Raw genomic sequence first — 14,524 nt, forward strand, 5'->3', positions numbered from 1 at the left:
AGTGAGCAATGTCTGGGCAGTAAAACCTGGAAGGAATTATCTGGACTGTCTTGGCAATTGGACAGCCATCAACCTCCACTTCTCTATGGCAGAGGAATGACCTCGGTGTCAATGTACAGGAGGCCAGCATATCCCTTCTGACAGGATCATGGTGTTAAAGAGGGCCCAACAGGCAGGGATGTCTCTTTTTTTATTTCAGATTGAGTCGCGTGAAGTGGGGTTTTGGGGAGGGATCTTGTGTGCCTTCAGGAAGCCAGAAAGTTCACTGTATATCTCTGGAAGACCCACTCCATTGACTAGGACAGAACCGAAGAGAGGAGGTAGCCTTCTGACAAAAATACTTGGTCAGGGACAGACACCGACTCTCTTGTTTGTTCCACACACATTTCCTGGGTACCTATTGGTGCCAGGCACAGTGCTAGGAGTTGAAAGGACCACGATAAATTTGAAAACCACTCTCTACTGGGGGGATAGAGGAGGGATAGCATTAGGAGAAATATCTAATGTAGATGATGGGGTGATGCATGCAGCAAACCATCATGGCACATATGTACCTATGTAACAAACCTGCATGTTCTATACATGTACCCCAGAACTTAAAGTGTAATAAAAAAATTACTTAAAAAAAAACCACCCTCTAATCACTTGAGCCCAGGAGTTTGAGGTTGCAGCGAGCTATGATTATGCCGCTGCACTCCAAACTGGACAACAAAGTGAGACTCTGTCTCTTAGAAAAAGAAAAAAGAAGGAAAAACCCTCCAGGAGATTATCCTCCACTTGGAGAACAGCAACATGCATAAAAACAGTGAGAGTTCTGTGGTGAAGAAAGAGAAAGGTGATAAAATGTGTAGCAGATACAGAGTTAACATGGTGGTAGGGGCAGTGCGGGGAGAGATAAGGTAAGTATTCCAGGGAGAAAATCTTGGAGGCAGATCACCAGGGTGACAAGGGGGAGGAGGGCATTTCGGGTGGTCATGACTGCATTTGCAGAAGCAGCACGTTACACTTGAGGAGTGGGATGAAACGCTCTCTAGATAACTGTGGAGTAGGAGACAGTAAAGCTGGAGAGGGGGCGGGAGCCAAGGGTGGAACCCATTTGCCTTATCTCCAGTTTAATGATAAATTCCAACAGGCTTGTACACCACATTCTCAACTTGTTAAATCCTTCAGCAGCAATGATTACTCACTCTGTGGCCTCCATTAAATGCTTATTGATGAGAAGCCTTTCCCAATAGCAAGTCTCCCTCACTCGCTCGGTCTCACTAGCTATTATTAGATGATAAGGGCAGATGGAACACTTCTATGGCATGCGTCTTGCCTTGTGTCTGATGAGATTTGCACTCAACCCAGAGTCAGTGTATTGTCCTGGTGGATTCCTGGAGTGAGTCCATTTTAACCCTATCACTGTATTTCTCTGGGTTTGGCTTGGGAAGATACTTAGCTGAAGCAAATTAGAGTATACAAATGGTACAGGTGCACCGATCCTGTTACTGATGCTGGAAATGTGCACTCACTGTGTCCTTCAGCCTGAGATGTGGCCCAGACAGAGCACAGTTACCATTAGAACAGTGTGGCTCAGTATGCCCACAGCAAAAAAAGAAAAAGAAAGGCACTTAATAAAGGTCATTTATTCTCCTTCTCAGCATCACACTTCAGTGCTGTTGATGCCACCATTCAAACACATTTACAGTTTTTGGGAACTTTTGGAAAAATGGATGAGAGCCCCAGGTTACCTGAGATGCTACAATTACATGTTTTAACAATTCTAACAATGTATATTTTGTCGAAATGAAATAGGATTTTGAAAGACTTTATAATAGTTGTAAAAAAAAAAACAGTCAGCCCCCTTTTCAGATACAGTCATCACGAGGCTGCTCTTGTGAATAGCTTGGCACACTTTGCAAATAACTCGTTAAATCATCCAACCTCCCTGGGAAGAAGCTAGCAGCAGTTTGTTGACTGCTTTCTTCCCACACGGTAGGGGGTATTCCTGCTTCCTTAAAGGAAGTGTGGAGAGACCAAGGCCCGCGTAGGCTGAGAGCTTTTCATCTTCACACTGTAGCTCAGAGTACATGCAGAACAACTCTGTACAGTAGGAGATGCACTGGGCCTTCCCGCCAGCAGGAGGCAGGTCTGCCCTCCAGCCAGCCAGTGTCCTGTCTCAGTCTTCACTGAGCCCCACTCTGGGCCAGGCTCTGTGCTTCAAGCTGAAATCCAAAGACGGAGAAAACACCACTTCCCCTCCTAAAGCATTTACTGATCAGTGGATAGGAGAGACTCATAAGCAGGTTTTCTTTTCTTTTCTTTTCTTTTTTCAATAGAATGTGGGATGTGATTTATTAAAGGTAAGTCAGAGATGAGCTAACCTAAGCTAGATGTTAGAGAAGCCATCTCAGCAGCCTTCTACCCTCCCAGCTCCCAGACACTTGTATCCCTAACTCTGTGGCAGCCACAGTGGATTAGTTAATCCAGTTTGCAATAGCCTTTCCCTCACTGTTCTCACCGGAGAGGCTGTCAAGCTAAATATATGCCTTTCTAGCCTCTATTGTAGCTACAGTAACCATGTAACCTAGTCTTGCCAATGAGACAGGAGCAAAATCTACAGGAGGTTCTTAAAATACTCTTGTGTTATTGATTAACAGGAATAGCTAATCCAGTACAGCTCCCTGCTCCTCCCCGTTACCTTGATTGAGGTTATGATGGCTATAGCTGTAACAGCAAGCTTGTGAGGGAAAAACTGAACTGCAGGTGATCTAATGTCATTAGGTACCTACTTCCAGACTTTTTGTCATGTTAGAAACAAGTGAACCGCTCTTTGTTTAGACCACTGAGGTTAGGCTTCTGGTATTTGCAGCCAGTATATACCTAACTGATATAGGTACCTAGCAGGTAATTGATAGTGATTGAAGTCATAAATAATGTGATCACATAAATTGGGTCTTAACAGATTGGAATGTGCTAGGGGGTTTTCTGGTTGGAGGAAACCAAAATAGCTCATACAGAAGGTTGAAGCAGGAAACCATTAAGGTCTCACAAAGAAGCCCTAACAGGTAGTTCATTCTTGCTAGAATATAAAGTAGGAAGCTTGATGAAAGCCTAGAGAAGCAGATAACATGGGCCAAGTTAAAACAGTCTCCCTTAGATACAAATAGGGCTCCAGGTTCCCGTGACTGAGCACTCCACATGCTGTCCCCAGAACTGCAGGATTACAGCTAAGAGCATCGTCGCAAGATGAGCAATAAAGGCAGTAAATGCATTCCTCCTGTTGGCTGCTGTATTATCTATTACTGCATAACCAATTACACCAAAATGTAGCAGCTTAAAACAACACATTTATTTATTATTTTTATTTAGTATATCACAGTTTCTGTGGGTCATGAATCCAGATATAACTTAAGTTAAAAAGCTTATCTCATAAAGCTTCACTCAGGGTGTTCACAGGGCCACAATCACATCTGAAAACTTAACTGGGGAAAGATCGCACCCACACTCATGCACGTAGTTGTTGGCAGGTCCGGTTCCTCACTGGCTGTTGGCCACCAGAGGTCTCTCTCACTCCCTGGGCCCATGGGCGTCTCCGTGGGGCAGCTCACAGCATCAGGGTGAGCAAGTGACAAAGCAAAAGAAGGGAGCAAGAGGGAAGCCAGAGGCCTTTGGTAACCTGATCTCAGAAGTGGTAACCACTACTGCTGTATTCTGTTTGTTGGAAGCAAGTTTCAACCCATACTTAAGGGGTGAGATTACCAGAATTCTAGAAGGATCCTTGGGAGCCATCTTAAACACTGCCTACCACAGACACACCGTCATCTCCTTTCTCCTTGTCCGTTAGGGTCAGCAGCAGCAGCAGCACCTTTCTCACCATTGTTGTCCTCATCCCCACAGTCACAGTGATTGTTTATGAAATGCTTCTTATGTACCAGGCACTTTTCCATATGTAACTGATCTATCCTCACTGCAACCTTGTAAGAGTAAGTAACATTATCCCCATCTTGCAGATTAGGAAACTGAGGCTCAGAAAGGGTCTGCAGTTTGTCCTAGGTCTCATAAGCCAGTGAGAGGCAGACTAGGGGTCAACCAAGGCCCACCTCAAGGAGGCAGCATCTCAGAAGCAAGAGAGCCATGTCTGCCAGTCTGCCCTGGAGTCCGGGCTGTTTCCTTCTTACCTTTAACCTCAACAGAGTGAGGCCAGACGGTGTGCTGCGCCCTCTCAAAATGCTTGGGCCCCAGATAAAGGACAATAGGTGAACTCAGAATACAGTCTGCACATTAGATAATAGTCTGGTAACAGTGGTGGTTTCCTTATTTCACTCATCACTCTGCAGTTATGTAAGAAAGTGTCTTCATTCTTAGAAAACACATACTGAAGTATTTAGACATAAAGGGATTTTATGTCTATGATTTGCTCTTAAACATTTCAGATAAAAATTATATACAGATTTGTATGTGTGTGGAAAGAGTGAATGATAAAGCAAGTGTGGTAAAATGTTAACATTGGGAAATCTGGATAAAGAGTATTAAAAAAATTTGTACACATTTTGCAACCTTTTTTCAATAAGTCTGAAATTGTTTCAAAACAAAAAGTGTTTTAAAAGTGCTGATCTACTCTTGGACCTTGTGAAATCTATTAGAACTACCAGAGATGACACTATGGGGGGTTTTATAGCCCTCCTTCTGACCCCAGGGTGATCTGTCAGAGCCCAGGGAGGATACAGAGGTTCAGAACAGAACACAGGTTCGGGGATCAGGCTGCCTGGGTTCCAGTCCCAGCCCAGTAGCTTCTATGGTCCCTGAGCTATATGAGTAACCACTCAGGGTTGTTAAAAAGGACTTGGCAAGAGAAGGATATATCTTGGCATAGCACTTGGCATACTTCATGGCCCATGGCAAACTCTCCTTAAATGTTGTTTTTATGGCCTCCTCAGTCATCTTACAAGTGAGAAGTAATGGTCTGTGTATGGTTTAAAGAAACTGGTCTGGATAATTGTCTCAGTGATAACTCCCTGACATGAGCTTTGTCTCCATAAAAGCAGGGTGGCCACTGCAACTGATGTGGAGGTGCCTGACAAGATGAAGAGCCCGATCCCTGTGGTGCTCCTGGCCTGTGGCTCCTTTAACCCCATCACCAACATGCACCTGCGCTTGTTTGAGGTGGCCAGAGATCACCTGCACCAAACAGGTCAGTCAGGGGGCCCTGAGCCCAACAGAAGAACTGGTGGGTTAGGCTTCATGGGACTTTTCTGGCTGCTGGCATCACTATTATTAAAACTGCTCAGTTTATTTATTCACAGCATAACTGGTGGCATATTTTTTTCATCATATTCAGAGGGCTGATGCTTCATAGTCTTATGACACATGTACAAGTCATACCCCTTTCCATGGAGCTGAACACATCTCAAGGTTTCCCCTCCCTGTCCACCTCACGTTGGCAATGAATGACAACAGGCCCTCTATAGAACCTGTGCCACAATGAGGGCATCCTCCCTGGTACTCCCAACATTTGCCTATATAGCCAGATGAATAGGTAGCATGTACCTTAGAAAGGTCCTGATACTCTTCAGAGGATAAGCAAATGCTTGATAATGGGCATTTTGACACTTTCTTGAAAGGAGAGATCCTAGATTATTGCAAATTAATAATCTTATACATGGGGCATTTCCAATACAGATGGCATGACTTTGCCAGAAATATTTAATCAACTGGAAATATATAGTCTGAGGATGTTTAATCTCCTTGTCTTTCTATTTCATTGTTAAAAGTAAAGTGACATTTGTAATCTGCATGATTGTTTCTAAGGAATATAAGTAATGCATATGTTGCTATCAGATATATATATGAAATTATTTACTTGCATATTTGTGAATGTCGTATATTTATATATGTATTTTGTGTTTCTATATTCTTTGAAAAAGTTTGCCTTTAAGGACATTGTTTTTATACCAAAATCAGTTTCTATTTACTTTTAATATAGCAAAAAGTATTTGAGTAACATAGAAATCATTTCTTCAAAGAAATCATATACAAGTATTAGTTTATTTTAAAGGAAATGTCTTTATTTTAAAAACATATTTTTATTAGTGAAAAAGTGAAAGTGAGTGTCTATCCTTGACAAATAAATAGCTTAGTAAATAATAGAAATAAAAAAATATTCAAACAATTTATTAAAACTAATTGGTAGATATTAGTAGGCAGTATATCAAAGAAGAAGTATAAATGGCCAACAAACTTAGGGAAAGGTGCTTAAAATCACAATAACCAAATAAAGTGCAAATAAGAATGTGATAAACTACACAAGGTGATAAGCACCACCATGAGGGTATCTCCTATGGCTGCTGGAACACCACAGAATTGTAACCATGTGTCACTGGGCTTATAGTTAGTGCTCAACAAAATATCTGCTATAGGAGTAAATAGTTTTAGCCTATGAGACTGGCAAAGATTAAAGATTGACAAAATTCAGTGCTGGCAGAATAAAGAAGCGCTGGTAGTAATAGGACTGTACTGGTAGTAATAGAATAAATGATAAAACATTTTTGAGGACAATTTGGTGTTCTGTGACAAAGAAATTTAAAGTCTGTACCCACACTCATAATGAAGAGAAAAATGAACCAGTGGAAACCAAACTAGATTTGATGCAGATGTTAGAATTAGCTGTCAAAGGCTTGAAAACAGTTATTATAATTAAATGCTCTATGTTCAAGTTAAGTAAAGATACGGAAAATATAAAAAGGACCCAGATCAAACATATAGAATTAAAGACTACAATCTGCAAAATGAAAAATATACTGGAAAGATTTAACAACAGATTAGACATTACAGAAGAAAAGATTAGTGAACTTGTAGATAGGGAACTGTCTAAAATAAAATACAGGAATAAAAGGAATTTTAAAAAAGAAAGAATAGCAGTGAGATATGGAAGAACTTGAAGCAGCTTAATATACTTGGAATTGGAATCCCAGAAGGAGAAAACAAAGAAAGAACTGGAAAAAGTATTTGAAGAAATAATGACTGAAATTTCTCCAAATTTGGTGAAAACCCACAGATCCAAGTATCTGAACAAACTCCAAATATAAGAAACATTAAGAAAACACAGATATATAATAATCAAGTCTCTCAAAACCAGTAATAGTCAAAAGCAGCCACAGAACAAAAATAAAGATGGCAACAGATATCTTGTTACTGAATTTACCAAAAAAGAATTCAGTGTAATAACATTGTTAAAGAACTGAAAGAAAATACTGTCAACCTAGAATTCTATATCCATTCCATTCTGGCAAAAATATCTTTCAAAAACAAAAGCAAAGTAAAGGCATTTTCAGATATTCGAAAGCTGATCGAACTCACCACCAGCAAACTTGCACTACACGAAGTGCTAAATTCCTTCAGGCAGAAGGAAAACAATACCAAAGGGAAGCGTGGACCAACACAGAGGAATGCAGAGCACTAAAAATGGTAACCACATGAGGCAATTATATACTAATTAATTTTCTTTAAAATGCAATTCACAGTTTAAACAAAAATAACAATACATTGTGGGATTTATAACATATGTAGAAATAAAATATATGCTAACAGTAGAATAAAGGCTGAAGGGGTGAAATGGAAGTATGCATAAAGTGGTAGAACATCACTAAGAGATAGACTGTGATAAGTTAAAGATATGTTTTAAACTCTAATGCAATTGCTAAAATGAAGTGGTTATAGTTAATAAATATACAAAAGAAATAGAATCAGAATATACTCAGTTAATTCAAAAGAAGAAAAAGAGGAAACGGGAAACAAAAAACATATGAGACAAATAGAAAACAATATAAGAAATTTAAAACTAACTATATCAATAATCGCATTAAATATAAATAGTCTAACAACTTCTGCAAAGAGGCAGACTGCCAGATTCAATAAAATAAGCAGGGCCCAGATATAAATAACAAGCATACTTTAAATATAGAAACCCAAATAGATTAAAAGTAAAAGAACAGAAAACTGTCCCATGCTAACACCAATTAAAAGAAAGCTGGAGTAACTATAGTAGTATCAGAGAAAGTAGATTTCAGAGGAATGAATATTACCAGGGATAAATAAGGTTATTTCATAATCATAAGGGGTAAATTCTTTAAGCAGAAGTAATACTAACACTTTTTGCACTTAGTAATAGAACTTCAAAATACATAAAAAGCAAAAACTCTTAAAATTACAAGAAGAAAGAGACAAACCCATAATTACAGTCAGCTGTTTTAATGCTCTTCTTAGTAATTAATAGAATAAGCACACAGAAAATTAATAAAAGCCTTGAACAACACTATTAAACAATTTGACCTAATTGACATTTATAGACCACTGCATCCTACATCACAGAATTCTTCCCAAGGACACACAGAACATTTACCAAAATAGGCCATGTTCTGAACCATAAAAGAAGTCTCAGTAGATGTAAAAGGACAGAAGTAATACAAAGTGTATTATCTGACCACGGTGGAATAACATTAGAAATCAGTAACAGAAAGATCTCCAAATATGGAAATAAAATAACATGCTTCTACAAACTCATGGGTCATAAAAGAAATCAAAATGGAAATTAAAAAACATTTTGAACTGAATGAAAGTGAAAACAATATATAAAAAAATTTAGGATGCCACTGAAGTAGTACTTAAGGAAAGTTTTATAGCATGAGATATAGTAGGAAAAAAATGGTCTCAAACCAATGATTTCAACTTTCACCTTGATAAACAGAAAATAGACAAAACCCAAAATAAGCAGAAGAAAGGAAATACAATAATGCACCATACTATGACATTTCAGCAAATAACAGACCGTGTGTACAACAGTGGTCTCATAAGATTGTAATGGAGTTGAAAAATTCCTATTGACTAGTGACATTATAGCATCATAGTGCAAGGCATTACTCATTTTTGTGGTAATACCGGTGTAAACAAACCTATGCATGACTAATCATATTAAAATCTAAAAAGTCTAGCATATACAATTATATACAGTACATAGTACTTGATAATGGTAATAAATGACTAAGTTACTGGTTTATGTATTTACTTTTATACTTATTTTAGAGTGTATTTCTTCTATTCGTAAAAAAAAAAAAAAAAAAAAAAAAGTTAACTGTAAAACAGCCTCAGGCAGGTCCTTCAGAAAGAATTCCAGAAGAAGGCATTGTTATCCTAGATGACAGCTCCATGCATGTTTCTGCCCCTGCAGACCTTCTAGTGGGACAAGATACGGAAGTAGGAAACAGTGATATTGATGATCCTGATCCTGTGTAGGCCTAGGCTAATATGTGTGTTTGTATCTTAATTTTTAACAAAACTTAAAAAGTAAAAATTTTTAAAAAACACATATAGAATAAGGATATAAAGAAAAATATTTGTGTACATCTGTACGATATGTTTGTGTTTTAAGCTAAGTATAATTACAAAAGCATCCAAAAGTTTAAAAAATTGACGTTTATAAAGTAAAAAAGTTACAGTAAGCTAAAGTTAATGTATTATTGAAGAAAGAAAAATCTTTTAAAAAATGTAGTATAGTTTAAATAAACAGTGATAATAGAGTCTATAGGAGTCCACAGTAATATTGTAGTCCTTCACATTTACTCATGCCCTGACTCACCAAGAGCAACTTCCAGTCCCGCAGGCTCCATTCATGGTAAGTGCCCTCTAAAGGTGTAGTGTTTATCTTTTATACCATATATTTCCTGCACCTTTTTCTTTGTTGAGATATGTTTAGAACATTTCTCAAAAAATATATACAAACAGCTAGCAGGTATATGAAAAACTGCTAAACATTACTAATCGTCAGAGAAATGCAAAACAAAACCAACATGAAATATCATATTATCCCAGTTAGAATGGCTGTTATTAAAATAACAAAAAATAACCAATGTTGGTGAGGATGCAGAGAAACGGGAACTCTTATAAACTATTGGTGAGAATGTAAACTAGAATAGCCATTGTGGAAAATAGTATGGAGATTTCTCAAAAAACTGAAAATATAATCACTATTTAATTCAGCAATCACACTATAAGATATCTACCCAGAGGAAAAGAAATCAATATATTAAAGGGATACCAGAACTCACCTGTTTATTCCACTCTTTTCACAATAGCAAAGATATGGAATCAACTTAAGTGTCCATCAGTGGATGACTAGATAATGAAAATGTGGTATATATACATAGTGGAATACTATTCTGCCATAAAAAAGGATAAAATCATGTCATTTACCACAATATGGATGGAACTGGAAATCATGATCTTAAGTGAAATAAGTCAGGCACAAAAAGATGAACATTACATGTTCTCACTTAAATGTGGGTACTAAAAAATTTGAACACATGAAGGTAGAGCGTGGAAAGATAGTTAATAGAGACTGGAAGGGTGAGTCAGAGAGGAAGTGGAAGGATGATAAGAACTCGGTTAAAAGGTACAAATATGCAGTAAGATAGAAGGAATAAATTCTGGTCAGGCGTGGTAACTCATTCCTGTAATCCCAGCACTTTGGGAGGCCAACGTGGGTGGATCACTTGAGGCCAGGAGTTCAAGACCAGCCTGGCCAACATGATGAGACCCTATCTCTACTAAAAATATAAACATTAGCTGGACATGGTGGTACACACCTGTAATTCCAGCTACTCAGGAGGCAAAAAGACATGAGAATCACTTGAACCTGGGAGGCTTGCAGTGAGCCAAGATCACATTACTGCACTTCAACCCAGGCAACAGAGCAAGGCCCTGTCTCAAATAAATGAATAAATAAATGAAACAAAATAACAACCCAATGAAAAACTGGGCCAAATATTTGAACCGACTGTTCACCAAAGAAGATATATGAATGACATATAAGTAGGTGGAAAGATGCTCAGTAGCATTAGGGAAATGCATATGAAGATCACCGTGAGATACCACTGCACCCCTATTAGAATGACTAAAATTAAAAATTGACTATACCAAGTATGACTAAGGACATGAAACAATTGGAATTTTCATACACTACTGGTGGGGATGTAAATAGTGGAATGGCTGTGGAAAACAACTTCATAGTTTCTTAAAAGTCAAATATGGCCAGTTGCATGGCTCATGCCTGTAATTTCAACACATATGTCAAAACCTATCAAATTATACCCTTTAAAGATATACTGTTTATTGTATATCAGTTATACCTCAGTAAAAAAGATTAAACTTGTTTTTTAAAGACTCAACAAGGTTGCTTTAGCTATATATAAGATAGCAATACATTCTTTAGGGCAAAAGACAAAGCAAATAAATAGTAAGAAAGAGAAATGGAAAACTATAAAATTCCACAGGGATTTTGAAGATGTATAAATTAAATACCATGTATGGACCTTATCTGAATCCTGATTCAAAACAAATCAACTATCAAAAGCTATTTATGAGGGAGTTGGAGAAATCTGAAGACTGGCTGGATATTAGATGGTATTTAGAAATTATTGTTTAAATTTTTTCAGGCCAAGAATGGTATTGCTGCTGTGTTAAAACAAAATGTGTCCTTATCTCTTAGAAAAACATGTTTGTACCCTTAGTCTAGCAGAGGAAGAAAGGATGTATTCCCTGCATATCTTAAAATAGTGAGCCGAATAACATTAAAGTTATTTGGGGGAGTATATAACTTTCTCCCGGCTTGATAAAACACAGGCTTGACTGTAAGCCACTGAGTCTCTTTTCCTGCCAACCTTGACTTGTTAGAAAGGCCCCTGGCATCTTTGGTGTTGTCTTTGTTGTGAGGTTTCCCAAGGGCAGGGTTTCTACTCTACTTGCAGAACGTGCTGCTTCTCAAACAGGTCCACCTACACGTTGTATTGGACACTTATAAGACGCTCGATGTACTTGCAGGCTCTCCTTTAGCCTCAGGAGAAACTTCGGTAAGGCCCAGTGAGGCTTCAGAGAGTACTCTTGGTCCCCAAAGGCTATGACAACCACAGCATGCATAGATAATTAATCACATTGGATACATTATGCATTTATGTTACATGTAATTTTTATCTCTGGGAATATTAGGTAGTGGGGTTCTGGTCACCTATGACCTCAATCACCCTCTTGCCTTTATATTCAGTCCTCTCTCCATGGAAAGTGCTTGGTCATCTTTGAAAGTTAAGAATGGACTCTGCTACCTGTGTTAGTGTTATACATTGGGTTGCCACCTTTCAACATTCCACAAATATTTACTGCATTTTCCAAGCACTATTGCTGGAAATCGAGTTGGTTAAATTGCACTCCCTGCCCAAAAGGCATAGGTGGCGAGAGACCTACCACATGGTAGCAGGTAATTGTAGCACTAGGTACAAAGAGCATTTTCCACCTGGAGCTGGAGAAAATTCCCTGGAGGCGGTTTAGCCAGGCACAGTTTAGGCAGAGTTTATGCAGCGAAAGCAGCATGGGTAAAACCCAGAGGTGGAGGAGAATCACATTTTAATGCATGGGAGAAAACATAAGGCTGACAGGATAGGGAAGACTCAAGCATAGAGATAAGGCTGGTAAAGCAGAGTGGACCCACTTGCCACCGTGAGAGTATGTGGAGTCAAATTCCCTTTTCTGCACAGCCAGGCATCACCCACCGTTACCCACAGCCAGCTGATCTGTGCACCGAGCCATAACCTGACCCGTCATCTTTCCAGGGACAGATCATTTAAACAGTGCCTTTATTCTCCATCTGAACCAATTCGCAATTAAGGCTGAATGAAAATTTGGTCCCAAACTTTCTTTTTTCATTAAGAAAACTAAATATCTCTTCTGTGGGTGTATTTTCACTAAAACAATTCACAATTTTCATTCAATATTACATGCATATAAATTGAATTAAGCAAGCTGAAGCAATTTGTTTAGTAACTTTAAACAGAAATTAATAGTGTCTTCCTGGTTTGCTGCAGTAGCACTAATTCCTTTTCGGCTTTGGACTCTTTCCCCTTTCACAAGCATTCCTTCTTCAAACTACAATTGTCCTTCCTTTGTTGATTTCTTCCTTTTTCTTTTGAAATAACAACATAACCTTAAAAACTGACAAAGACACTTATGTCATCCTTACTGTTTACCAGGTAGTGCTCTAAGTGCATTACATGAACTCATTTAATTTTTATAACAGCCCTACCAGGTGGGTACTACTATTCTCCCTGTTTTAGAGTTGATAGACACATACACCAAAAATTCTATCTTTAGTCCTGTGATAACACACCTCTTTATGATGAAAAAAGTGTATGTTATACAAAAAGGAACTTACGTCTGTCAATCTTCATTGTTAATAATACACTGCCAAAGTCATCCATGATCAAGAGATGAAATGTTGAACGCAGCTATGTTTTTCACACTCCTTTACTTGAAAGAATGTTTGGGAATTAGATCTGGGCTGGCACAATTGAGTGTTAGCTGTGGATTTTCTATACTTTATAGTGTGGTTCTTTAATCATAGGCACTTCTTTGTCTTGTGTCACGTGCTGTGCAAGTTCTCACAGAGAAGGTTCTCAAAGGCTTGATGGATGAGTTTGTGTAGTGGATGTGAGTGGTTTCAAAAAGTTCACTTGGAATTCTTATTCCTGTTTTGCTGATTTTTGACAGAAAATGGTTCAGTACAACGTATGACTAGTCCATAGCTTTGGACGGACATCCCTAAAGCATTCATTGAATGTATTCAGAATTTGAGCCTGCATTTCTCTTAAGATGTTGGATGTACTCCCAGTTGTAAATGCTTGTTTTCCCCAACATGTAAGTAAGTTTACCAACAAACTTACTAATAGAGATTGAATTAAATTTAAATTCTGTTTTCTGTTACTTAGACAATGTATTACTTCTAATCAATATAATTTAATTATTGGCCTGTATTTCAGCAATAATCCACTTGTGTTTATTTTAAATCGAACTTTGTCAGTTTAGTGAATACTTATTCAGTTAACAACTGAAGGTGAAATTGAACTGGTAATGGATTGAATGTAAGGAAGAGAGAGTGCTACCCACTAGAAAGAGAGAGAGTCCTGAGGGAGGGCCAGATCTGGGAGATAGATAGGTTTACCTCCATATATGCTGAATTTCAGAGACCTGTGAGAATAAAGCACTGGAGAGGGACATTTGCAAATGACCTGTGGATAATACATGAAGGTATCCATAGGGGAACATGAGATCACAGAGAGAGAGAGAGAGAGAGAGAGAGAGAGAGAGAGAGGAGTTATAAGGAGAGAGGAGCCCTGAGGAGCCCCAGGATTTGACAGCCTTATAAAGAAGTTCAAGAAGACCCAAGAAATAGGAGGAAACCAGAGTAGTTTCTGTCACAGAAGACAGGAAAGATAAAGGGTCCCCAGCATTTAGTGTTAGAGGTTAGTATTGGAGTTAGATGAGGACTGAAAAATCACATCTGTGCAGTTGAGCAATGTAGAGTTGGTGATGTCTGAGAGAAGGGCTTTGTTGAAGCAGTGGTATTGACAACTGGATTGGCTATGCATTCAGGGGAGACTAGAAGAAGAGGAGATAGAGGTGGCTAGTAGCCACAGTCCTCTTGTGAATGACAAGGACCCAG

General features: G+C 38.4%; 1 protein-coding gene across 5 annotated transcripts in view; it reads left to right on the plus strand.

The window, feature by feature from the left end:
* Positions 1-14,524, plus strand: part of NMNAT3 (nicotinamide nucleotide adenylyltransferase 3) — a 96,751-nt gene that overhangs the window by 40,042 nt on the left and 42,185 nt on the right. For 4 of the 5 annotated variants that reach the window (XM_010330425.2, XM_074405837.1, XM_010330427.2 and 1 more), the window contains exon 2: positions 5,028-5,176. In XM_010330425.2, the coding sequence (XP_010328727.1) occupies positions 5,068-5,176 (109 nt within the window). In that variant the 5' untranslated portion in view covers positions 5,028-5,067. The remainder of the gene's footprint in view (positions 1-5,027; positions 5,177-14,524) is intronic. The other variant, XM_010330426.2, reaches the window with a different exon arrangement.

This window comes from Saimiri boliviensis, chromosome 9 (genome assembly GCF_048565385.1).
Source record: "Saimiri boliviensis isolate mSaiBol1 chromosome 9, mSaiBol1.pri, whole genome shotgun sequence".
Taxonomy (NCBI): domain Eukaryota; kingdom Metazoa; phylum Chordata; class Mammalia; order Primates; family Cebidae; genus Saimiri; species Saimiri boliviensis.